Source organism: Pantherophis guttatus, chromosome 7 (genome assembly GCF_059756535.1).
Source record: "Pantherophis guttatus breed Tessera chromosome 7, ASM5975653v1, whole genome shotgun sequence".
In the NCBI taxonomy this organism is placed as follows: Eukaryota; Metazoa; Chordata; class Lepidosauria; order Squamata; family Colubridae; genus Pantherophis; species Pantherophis guttatus.
Window position 1 is genome coordinate 93,642,155 of NC_142069.1, and position 12,150 is coordinate 93,654,304.

At 45.8% G+C, this 12,150-nt stretch overlaps 1 protein-coding gene across 2 annotated transcripts in view; it reads left to right on the forward strand.

Moving 5' to 3' along the window:
- Window positions 1-12,150, forward strand: part of SEMA3E (semaphorin 3E) — a 134,330-nt gene that overhangs the window by 93,775 nt on the left and 28,405 nt on the right. Inside the window, exons 11-17 of one of the 2 annotated variants that reach the window (XM_034424862.3) lie at window positions 539-761; window positions 2,292-2,383; window positions 3,171-3,212; window positions 4,843-5,009; window positions 5,327-5,394; window positions 5,986-6,125; window positions 9,900-11,241. In XM_034424862.3, the coding sequence (XP_034280753.1) occupies window positions 539-761; window positions 2,292-2,383; window positions 3,171-3,212; window positions 4,843-5,009; window positions 5,327-5,394; window positions 5,986-6,125; window positions 9,900-10,355 (1,188 nt within the window). In that variant the 3' untranslated portion in view covers window positions 10,356-11,241. Of the gene's footprint in view, window positions 1-538; window positions 762-2,291; window positions 2,384-3,170; window positions 3,213-4,842; window positions 5,010-5,326; window positions 5,395-5,985; window positions 6,126-9,899; window positions 11,242-12,150 lie in introns of those variants that run through there. The other variant, XM_034424863.3, reaches the window with a different exon arrangement.

The window sequence follows — 12,150 nt, forward strand, 5'->3', positions numbered from 1 at the left end:
TTGCCCCCGGTTGCCCCCTGAAACAATTTCCTCAGAAACCCTAGCCTGTGGCTCAGTCTGATTTCTAAGGGGACACCATCCCCATAATAGAGGGGCTGCTGCCAGAGGTGCAGAAAGGAAAGGATCCTTGCGTCTGTTGTACATATGTACATATGTGTTCAGGCTGGTAGGTAGGGAGGTTTACCATGTCCTTAGGCTGCATTTCTATAAGATGATCCCCAATGGCATAGAGTGCCATTATTACGGATGACATGTGTCTCTTTTCCCAACCTTGGCAAGCCTGACAGCCCGACTGGCTACATCTTAAGGTGGAAGATGTTGCTGAGAGAGCGGTTAATCCTACGGTTGTGGCCGTGGAGGGCTCCAGCACTGGAGCTGCAATCCAAATAATTTGGCCAAAATTAAAGAAACCTAACTCTTGCTTGGCGTGTTGTGCCTCCCTTTAATGTCTTGATGTGATACATACAATTGCTTAATCACAGTCACAAATGCACACCTAACCTCGGTGCACTCACATTACCTCCTTTTTGTTTGGCAGTGTGCCAGCAAAGTGAATGGGGGTCTGCACGGGACCACCAAAGACTATCCGGATGAGGCCATCCGCTTTGCTCGAACCCACCCGCTGATGTATCAGACTGTCCGGCCGGTGCACAAGAGGCCAATTCTTGTGAAGACAGATGGAAAGTACAGGCTCAAACAAATAGCAGTAGACCGAGTGGAAGCAGAAGACGGCCAATACGATGTCTTATTTATCGGGACAGGTAAGAGGAAAAGCAGGGGATTTAAACTTAAGACCCAGTTGTGGGGGCAATAAGCTGACTTTGTATAAATATACAAAAGGATGAAGGCTATTGCTGAGCACATTGTAAGCCGCCCTGAGTCTCTGGAGAAGGGCGGCATATAAATCAATTTTTTTTTTTAAAAAAAAAACTTCCCTCTCTGTCAGGGTATGTTGGACTGGTTCCATTCGCAACCTGCCTGCCCTCCAACCCATCCATGCTGCTTCATGCCTGAGGCCGACTCCTTGCTTGTTATTCCTAGCCAGGGATTTCTTCTTCCTGCTTTCATCCTTCCCAACTGCCGTACCTTGTAAGACTTGATGCATGGCGAGCAGGGAGGCCAACGTCCTTTCAGTCTTTTGATAATCGTGTGATGCCGCCCTTTCCATCTCCCACCGTAGGCCCTCCTCTCCTCTCCTTCCTGCCCCACCCTCTTTCCCCCAGAGCCACCCTTGCACCCTGCATTCCTGCACCGGCAGGCGGGATCTTGGGGGTTCCAAGATGTTGTCAGGAGCCTCCTAAATTATTATTGCCTCAGCTTAGAGTTTCACTGGGAAACCTCTGGGCAGGATCAAGGGAGGCCTCCTTTGTGTTTTAGGCTCCGTGGCTTCTCACCTCTTGTAAAAGTCACTGAGAGCACTCCGGTGGCACAAAGGGCGGGTTTATGGTGCTCCACCGTGCTAGTAGGACCAGGAATCAATGCGTTATATAACTATGATCTATGAAGCATGAAGGTCTGCAAGATTTATGTATTAATTCAGAGGACAGGAATAATCCTTTTCCCTCCTCCCCAAGTGAGGTTCTCAGTCCTTCACTTCCACTCTACTCCGTGGTGTGTGCCTACAGCTGACCTGGTCTGCCACAGGCTGCCTATACTATATTGGAAGGTTTAAAAAGATAATTAGGTCCAGCTTGCCAGTTTGGGACTGCAATTTTTTTTCTATCTCAAAACACGATTCTTACGTTTGAACGTTCCCTCTGCCAGGAATTCCACGGGGCCAACTTAGGCCAGTTTTCCGCCTGGGAAATTCTAGCAAATCTGTGATAGTTAAACTAGTTTAGACTGTTAAATGGTTTGGAAAAATAAAAACAAGGCTGTTCCTTCCTGAAAGTCAGAACTTTAAACAAAAGAATCCACAGAGCTAATAATTTCTTTTTATTGTTATTAGGCAAAGTTCAAAAATTATGACTAATTAAGAAGACATATTTAAAGGTCAGGTGTGCACAGCATCTCTCTGTTCTTAACTTGGCAAAACAGTCGGTCTGAAAATATACTATTCTATTCCATTCCGTTTTGTTGTTGTTAAACTTCGAACATTTGAAATTGTCTAGATGTGGTTCCTGTTTCTGATTATTTGAATTTATATACACTTATTTTTGAATGGCTTGCAGATTTAAACGTTGGCATGTTAGTTTCAAACGTTTTTATCTTAAATGATTGACACGTTGTTGTTGTTGTTGTTTAACCAATTCCTAATTATCTGATAGATTTCCTTTCATGTCCATCTACAGATACTGGAATTGTCTTGAAAGTTATCACAATTTACAACCAAGACACAGAATCTATGGAGGAAGTGATTCTTGAAGAGCTGCAGGTGTTCAAAGTAAGTGAGCCTTCTACCTCTGGCTTTTAACACTAGCCTCCCCACTGACCCTTCCACGCGCAGGACACACACATCACACCCGTACTCTTCCTGACATGGGACAATCTCTGCCACATCACTCGTGGGCCTACTTGTTTAGACCGCTTGTCCCTATTTATTTAGACTACCGTAATGAACCCTACATGGGGCTGCCCTTGAAGACTGTCCAGACTCTCTCTCTCTCTTTGTGTGTGTGTGTGTGTGTGTGTGTGTGTGTGTGTTAGATTTTGCTTCCTGCAATGATGCCCAGGAGGCCTTAAGAAATATGGCAGGCAGGAAAGGCTTGTTTAAATCTTATTTTCAGTACAAACTGGGCAGCCTCTCTTAATTCCATGATGAAACGGCTCCCTTTTTTGAGGCTGGAATAGGCAGACAAAGGCAAAAGGCCACTTCCAGCAGTTACGAAGCTTTTTGGATCATTACTTCTGTTATTCCTTTGCCTATTCATTTATGTGTTCTCCGGCAGTTATTTGAAGGTGGGCCAAGAACCTGTCAGGAGATAGAGTGGCAGGGGAGGTACACATGGCAATACGCTGACTGTGGATACAGCTGCTCCTTGCTCGCCACAGAAAGCTTTGGGTGGCCTGAAGAATGGCCAAAAGGCAGAAGGAATCTACCTTTGCCGTAGGTTACTAAGCAATCTTGGCACAAAATGTGCAATTCTTGGGTGGACCGATCACCAATATGTAGCTATCTTAACTGCATGGATAGCCTCTTTCCTAATTAAGAAAAATGTTTTCACTTTCAGGTGCCAGCTCCTATTATTTTTATGGAAATTTCTTCCAAAAGAGTAAGTGTTATTCCTTTTTAAAAGAAAATTATTTCATTCTTAGCCGTGTGAACATATCCAATATGTAGACATTCAAAGATAATAAAATATTGGTTCTAAACTGTTATTTTTTTTTTCCAATGGTCCATCAGGATCCATGCCCCAAGAAAGAGGAATCTAAGGCACCCAGTTTAAATTCTTTGCCTTGCAAGATGGGATGTTCTCCTATGCTATGAGAGCTTTACCAATCAAGGGACTCCGATCGTGCTTTAGTTTTTCAGGTCTGCCCCTGGCTTGAAGCAAATGAAGCAGCCAGGCAAATATTCCACAGGTGCAGATTCCCAGTATAGGCAGAGGATACATGATACATCTCTTCAGGGCATAGTATGTCTTAAAACATTATTTTCTATCTTGATTCATCAAACACAAACCAGCCCATAATCTTTCCACAAAGACTCTAAGTTCCAGTCCCGCCTTAGGCGCCAAACCAGCTGGGTGACCTTGGGCCAGTCAGTCTCGCTCAACCCTAGAAAGTAGGCAAAGGTAAACCGCGTGTGGAAAAATTTACAGCCAAGAAAATTGTAGGAACGTGTCCAGGCAGTTGGAAAGGGGTCAAGACTAACTCAAAGGCACCAAAAACTAAACCTTAGAAACACCCACCTATTAGTAATAGTATTTTTATGTATAACTGGTTTATATATCAGTTTAAGTCAGTCAAATAATATTCAATTCAATGCATTTATGTGAAACTGAGGGCTTCTTCTATGTTATCCTTTGTAAGGTCAGATTTGCTGCTTTCTTATCTCTCTTTGTTTACCTTCTGCTTCAGGAGAGGCACTGCTTTAAAGCTCTTTTGCTACTGCAGTGCAACAAAATACACCCTATAAAATGAATTTTCAGGGAGTGGTCTAGGATGTTAAATATTAATGTATAGTTGTGCTCTACTTTCCAGAGAAGCGTTCAGATATATACTTGCCTCTCTCCCTGTGTGTGTTTGTGTGTGTGCATACACATACAGTAGATGCATGTGTGACTGTGTATATACTGCTTGATACAAGCTGTGTCCAATTTCCTTCAACTGTTAGGTAACCGATCCCTTTTTCCTGATTCATAAAATGTGAAATGAGCTCTTGCTGCAGCTATTGATAAATAAAGCATGGTTCTGGTAAGAAGCAGAAAATTTGAAGGCATCTTAAGCGATTTAATACCAAATTCAGTTGATACTCTGATTTTTATTTCTCTGAGCAGTGAAGAGATAGGTGACCCCTTTCAATAACGCTAGCTCAACCTTGTTTAGTAAATTTTGTCAATATTTACAATAATTTTTACAGAATTTTATAATAATTTATCTTTTGCCATGTAACGTCAAAGCAGAAAATGCCCACAGGCCATAAATGAAGTTTTAATTCATTATAACCTGCAGTAACGTTGCAGCCTCATTACAGAAGCAGGAAGTGCAGGAAATGTGTCGCCCAAACCAAACTTGATCCATGTTCTTTCAGCCATAACAACGTAGGAAGTGGCTTTTTTTCACCCTGTGTTCGTAATAGGCCTTCTCCTGGGCTTTCCGTTTGAAGCCACGGGTCGTCAAGACAAAGGAGATACGGCATTCACTGGAGATGTGCTAAAGAGAGTTTTGCTTTCCTTACAGCAACAAATCTACGTTGGGTCTGAGTCTGCCGTTGCACAGGTGAAGTTCCACCAGTGTGACATGTATGGGTCGGCCTGCGCCGACTGCTGCCTGGCAAGAGATCCCTACTGTGCCTGGGATGGGATCTCCTGTTCCAGATATTATCCCACAGGAACACTGACAAAAAGGTAAGAATCTTACCTGGTCTGTGAAACGGCATGCAACTGGCAAAAATTCTGCATTTGAGGGCACCGTCTGCCCGCTTCCTTTTGGAACCATCAGCCTTTGTCAAAGGACGGTGAGTCCTCTCTTAGGGGCCAGATGACTGTTTCTCGGGGAAGTCCTGGATTGACCGATGGAGGTGAACTAGACAATCCTCTAGTGACGCCCTTTCTGGTCAAAGGCTGGGGTCATGAAACAGGTGTACCCTGGTAATTGAATTAATCCATTTTCCAAATTCACAACACGTGGAAGCAAATTGCCATTTGTTTTTCATTTTGCTCAGACGCTTCCGTAGACAAGATATCCGTCATGGAAATGCAGCTCAGCAGTGCTTCGGCCAGCAGTTGCTAGGTAATTATTTCCCTTCTGTGCCTAAGAAGAAAGTGGGAAAGATGGTTGGGATGGAAGTTTGCAACAGGCTGAGGGCAGCCCTAGGTTGCATCAGCAGAGGAAGGGTATCAAGATCACGTGAAGCATTTTGGGCGGGTGGGATGAAATGGGGGGACCTTAGAACCACCTACAGTCATTGAGGTATATTTCCTACTTTGGCTTCCAATTTCAGGCAAGGAAAAGCAATGCCTCATCTTAACCTTGCTGCCGGGAGGAGCTGTACAGATTGTAACCTGGCTTGCCCCAACTCAGACGTTATGTGCGGAGCGGGGGAGGGCAGGGCAGTGTCTGCTGATAGGATTTTCTGTTTATTCTGTAATAGGAGATAAGTGTGTAGGCAAAGTAGCTGTGCGAATGTGCTCACTGTTTATATATAAAAAACCATGTATAGAATATACATGGCTGCCCCAAAAACAGAGTGTATGTGGAAGGTCCTCCTTGTTGAATGCTTACTGACTCCTGATGAGGGGGGGTGTTCTCTTTCTCCTCTCTCCAAAAAGGAGGTGGGTGCAAGTGGCCTGGGTGCTGATGGGTGTCTCCTCCCGTCCGCAGGAGATGCCTCGGGCAAGGCGGAGGAGCGGCTGGTGTATGGCATAGAGCACAACAGCACCCTCCTGGAATGTGTCCCCAGGACCCTGCAAGCCAAAGTGATCTGGTTTGTACAGAGAGCTCATGAAGCCCGGAAGGAAGAGGTATTTGCCACTGCCCTGGCCCTGCTCTTGATTTCATGGGGTTTTTCTGTGCAGACCGCCTGGTGTCCAAGGGCAATGTGTGATTTGGGGTACGGGGGTGCAAGATGCAGGGAGGCGCCTGTCAGCAGGCATCTGTGTCCACCAGGTTTCTGCGCGTTCCATCGGCCGAGGGCTCAGGATAGGGGTGGTGAGGTGGCGGTTATTATTAAAGAAGATCTGAGTCCGAGGGAGGCCACTGTTCCTCAGATATCCAGATGTGAGTCCCTCCTTGTGAAGTGGGGTCGTGGGCTTCAGATGGGCCTGCTGACTGCGTACCTGGCTCCCTGCCACATAGCAGCAGCCCTGCCCAAGCTACTCGATGTTATAGCCAGGGTGGCGGTGGATACCCCCAGACTTATGGTTATGGGAGATTTTAACCTGCCGTCTGTCGGCCATAGCATGCCAGCTATGGACCTGACCCAGGTAGTTCATGGCCCGACGCACACAGGGGGACACACTCTGGACCTGATTTTTGTCTCAGGTCAGTGGCTGAATGATCTAGATATAGGGGATGTAGTCATCGAACCCTTGTCATGGTCTGATCATTCGCTCCTCCGACTGGATTTTTGTACTGCTGCCCCCCGCCGCAGGGAGGCGGAACCGGTTAGGTGGTTCCGCCCCAGGCGCCTGATGGATCCGGATGGATTCCAGAGGGAGCTTGGGCCATTTCCTGAGGTTCTGGCTCACGATTCGACCGAGGACCTGGTAGCCGCCTGGGATAGGGCGGCCGCCGGAGCCTTGGATCGCGTCGTGCCTTTGCGGCCTCTGACCCGGTGCTGATCCCGTGTAGCTCCCTGGTTCTCCAAGGAGCTCAGGGAAATGAAGCGCCAGAAAAGACACCTAGAGAGCAGTTGGAGGGCCAGCCGATCCGAATCCGACCAGACACTGGTAAAGTCTCATATTAAGACCTACCTAGTGGCGATAAAAGTGGCAAAATCTGAGTATTTATCTGCTCTTATCACGTCACCAGATAATTGCCCAGCCACCCTGTTTAGGGTGACCCGCTCCCTACTCCATCAGGGAGCAAGGGACGATCCCTTACACGGAAGAGCTGAGGATTTTGTGCAATATCTGTATGATAAAATTGCTCAGATTCAGGAAGGATTGGACTCTGACTAGGTAGTTTCAGGCGGGGTGACGGAGGCGGGCCTTGAGAATGTCATTTGGGAGGAGTTTGACCCTGTGGCTCCCAAGGACGTGGACAGGATTCTGGGCAGGTTTAGCGTGGCCACATGTTTACTGGACCCGTATCCCTCCTGGTTGCTACTGGCCTCCCGGGAGGTTACATGAGGCTGGCTCCAGGGAATTATCAATGCTTCTCTGAGTGAGGGTAACTTCCCCGTCGCCTTGAAGGAGGCAGTGGTAAGGCCTCTCCTCAAGAAGCCTTCCCTGGACCCGGCTGTATTAGCAAATTATCGTCCTGTCTCCAAACTTCGCTTAGTGGCGAAGGTTGTTGAGAGTGTGGTGGCGCGACAGTTTCCCCGGTTCCTGAAGGAAACAGTTTATCTAGATTTGTTCCAGTCAGGTTTCAGGCCTGGGCACAGCACGGAAACGCCATTGGTCCCATTGGTGGATGATCTCTGGAGGGCTCGGGACAAGGGTTGTTCCTCTGTCCTGGTCCTATTAGATCTTTCGGCGGCTTTTGATACCATCGACCATGGTATCCTGCTGCGCCGACTGGAGGGGTTGGGGATAGGGGGCACCGTGTTGCAGTGGTTCTCCTCCTTCCTCTCCGACCGGTCGCAGTTCATGTTGACGGGAGCAGAGATCGACCTCGAGGCGCCTTGTGTGTGGGGTGCCACAAGGGTCGGTTCTCTCGCCCCTTCTGTTCAACATTTATGTGAAGCTGCTGGGTGAGATCATCCGTGGTTTCGGGGTGAAGTGTCATCTGTACGCTGATGATACTCAGCTGTACATCTCCACCCCGGACCACCCCAATGATGCCCTTCAGGCTCAACCCGTCCAAGACAGAGTGGCTGTGGCTTCCGGCATCCCGATATAGTCAGTTGGTACCATCGCTGACTTTTGGGGGCGAGTCGTTGGCCCCCACAGAGAGGGCTCGCAACTTGGGTGTCCTACTGGATACACGGCTGTCTTTGGAAGAGCATATGACGGCTGTGGCCAGAGGGGCTTTTTATCAGGTTCGTCTGATCCACCAGTTGCATCCCTTTCTGGATCAGGATGCCTTACGCACGGTCACTCATGCCCTCGTCACGTCCCCCTTGTAATGCTCTCTACATGGGGCTCCCCTTGAGGAACACCCGGAGGCTCCAACTGGTCCAGAATGCGGCCGCGCGGGTGGTGATGGGGGCGACCCGACACTCCCATGTAACACCTCTCCTGCGCGAGCTGCACTGGCTCCCAGTGGTCTTCCAGGTGCGCTTCAAGGTATTGGTTACCACCTTTAGAGCGCTCCATGGCTTAGGGCCTGGGTATTTACGAGACCGCCTTCTGCCGCCAGTAGCCTCCCACCGACCAGTACGCTCCCACAGAGAGGGGCTCCTCAGGGTTCTGTCGGCCAAACAATGTCGGCTGGCGGCCCCTAGGGGGAGAGCCTTCTCTGTGGGGGCACTGACCCTCTGGAACGAGTTGCCCCCGGAGATACGGCGGATCCCGGATCTGCGCACTTTCCGCCATGCCTTAAAGACGTTTTTGTTTCATCAAGCTTACCTGACCATATTTTTTAAATTGTTTTAATTTTAAATTGCTAAATTATGGGTTTTTTAATATGGGGGTGTTTTAACTGTGGGCCAAATTAATTTAATTGGTTTTTAATATTGTTTTAATTTTTGTATTTTCTGTATTTTATCTGCTGGCTGTTCACCGCCCCGAGTCCTTCGGGAGAAGGGCGGTATACAAAATAAAATAATAATAATAATAATAATAATAATAATAATAATAATAATAATAATAATAATAATCTTCCTGAGGGATCTTGCTGGGAGTTTCAGCAGCTTCAGGTGTTCCTGACAGGTTCTGCTCCTCTGCTCTTCCACGAAAGCCCATCCCATTTTGCCCTTTGAAACGGAACCTCTGCACACCCCTAACTCCTTCTATGCCTCCCCTCACTACGTTCAGTGTTTTATCAGGTTCACACACACACACACACACCCTCAAGCACTGCTTCTATTTCATGAAATATTGTTAACGAAAGAAGCATTGCGTGCATTCTATTAGTCCCACTGAGTTTGTGATTATGCCTTTCACACTTCCACTAATATTCCTCCCCAAATAGTTTTAGCATCGTTCAACATAGCTAACCGAACCTAAACTGCAACATTCTGAATGGAATGGAGGTCACTCAAGTCCTCAGCCTTTCTGGAGAATGGGTGCTGTGGACTCCCAGATCTGCTGTGATCTCACCTACTTTAAACAAGGAAGTTAATTCCCCCCACCACCACCACCACCATGTTGAGGGCAGCTTCTAGACCAAAAGGATATTCAGGAAAAAAACTACAAATAAATCAGTAAAACTAGTGATGCCTTCAAAGACTTAACTTTGGGGTACATTGTGCTTCAAGTTATTTGAATTTAACATCCCTGAATTTTATTCAAAATTGTCTAAATTTTACTGATACATTTATTAGACTCTTCCTCTAAACCTAATTCAGTTATACAAGTCTGCAATTGTATCAGGAATGTAATCATTTACTGCTAGTCAATCTTAGTTGCATCAGTCTATTTTTTTTTAACCTTCTTATGGATGAAAGAGTTTCCTCTTTGACCCGCACGCAGGTGAAGGCTGATGAGAGGATCCTTAAAATGGACATTGGCCTGTTGTTTTTAAGACTGCACCGGATGGATGCTGGGACTTATTTTTGCCAGACAGTGGAGCACAGCATCGTCCACACGGTGAGAAAAATCACCCTGGAAGTGGTGGAAGAGGAACGTGTAGATTACATGTTCAGCAAGGACTATGAAGAAGAGCTGGCTCAGAAAATGCCCTGCCCTGCCCAGAGCAGCATCTCCCACGGATCGAAGCCCTGGTACAAGGAGTTCCTGCAACTCATAGGCTACAGCAATTTTCAGAGAGTGGAGGAATATTGCGAAAAAGTCTGGTGCACTGATAAGAAGAGAAAAAAGCTGAAAATGACTCCATCTAAGTGGAAGTATGCCAATCCACAAGAAAAAAAGGCACGTATCAAATCAGAGCATTACCGAGTTCCCAGGCACACCCAGGCTGACTCCTGATGGGGGAGAACCCATAATAGCGTCCAGCCCCTCCCCCAAAATAAATCCATTCAGGAGACCTTTGTGGTGTTTGGACCCAATGAAAGGGGATGTTGAGACTGGAAATGAGCTAAAATGCTTTTAGTAAGTTATATACTTGATGTCTATTTAGATGCATTTTTTTTAAAAAAAAAACTACTTAATTGTTGAATTTTAATTGTATCATTATGAATCAAGCTTCAATTGAAAGACAATCTGACAATCTTCATATTCAGCATTTAGTCCAATTAATCATGGACATGCTTGCACTGTATATTTTACTGTATTTGGGGGTATTTAAGTGAGTTCAGATTGCTGATGTTTTGATAAGCAAAGCAACAGTAAATTGTATCATTTGGGGTTTTTTTTTAATTTCAAACATAACTATAATTGATTTTCATGTAGCATATCCTAAAGCCTCGTTCTAAATTCTAGAAATTTTTCAGTTTTCACTTCTGAAAAGCATGTTTCTAATTCTTGCTTGGTTTGCATATGTGAGGGCATGGGAGGAGCGATGAGCAGGAAAAAGATAACCATAAATAAAAGCTGAAAAACAAACGAAAAGCAAAACTATTTGAGCAGTGCAGCGGCGCATATCTGCAGAAGCAATGAGAAGGTGTCTTTCTTGCAATGAACACATTAGCAGGTGCAAAATATTACTGTAATTTTTTCCTGAACTGAGTCCAATTATTTCACTGATGGCTTCCAGGCCCTTGTACCAAGAAGGATAATGGATGATCCCAGGTTCATCCTGTGAGGATCATTTAATAACTCAAGAATATAAGGATACAGGCCTACAAAACAAGATTCAAAATTAGCCATGTATGTGAATGTGATAGGTTTATTAAAGAGAAAGTCTTGCCAGTTCTATCATTTCTGTGTTTTGTCCCTTCTAGGTCTGTTCTTACCATAAAGTCCTTCTCATACATGTAGAAAATTTGTACTAAGCAGAATGCCTGTTGGAATGGTTAATATTGGTAAAAGGTTAGCGAGTGTCTGCAATTTATTGCCATACTTGATATTATTTCTATCTGCTTCTCAACTACAGCCAAGGTGCATTTTTCTTTCAAAAGGCTGAGATCAGCATCTACGCTGGGAGGAAGGGGCCTACTGTTAAACACACACACATACACACACACACACACCTGGCAGCAAGAAGGCGCACCCTCCATGCACTCTGTGCAGGCACGGACCTCTGAATTGGAGATTGGATTCGGATGAATGGACTTTCCAAACTTCATTAGTGAGTCACATTAAACCTGGTGTCACAACAGCGGTCTCCTAACCAATTGAGTGATTTAGAAATACTTTTTCTCACATTAATTTGAATCATTGGATTGGGGTGTCAATATTTTAAACTGAATTGACTGTTTTAATGAAGTAATATTCCTAATATGCATTTTAAATATCCGTATAAGCTAAAAATAGGCAGGCTGCACTAATGATGTTAAGTGACTATATGAAAATCCTCAATTAAATAAGCATTGCTGGGTTGGGCCATTCAAAGGTCCACCTGTTGATGAGAATGACTCCAGCCATGAATTATTTCTCAGCATCTCAGACCTGCTGGCCTGGCATTTCTTCTAGCATCAACTGTTAACTGCTGCGCCAACACTTTCTTCCACTTCGACCCCCTGACTTCAGTATCTGCTTCCTGATTTGCCATGTCCAACCCGATCTCCCTCTTTCTGACCCTGGGATTGTTCTGCAGATGTGCCTCACGTCGCATTGTCTCCTCTGGAAAGGCTCTAGCTCTTCCCAAGCCCATGCGACCAGG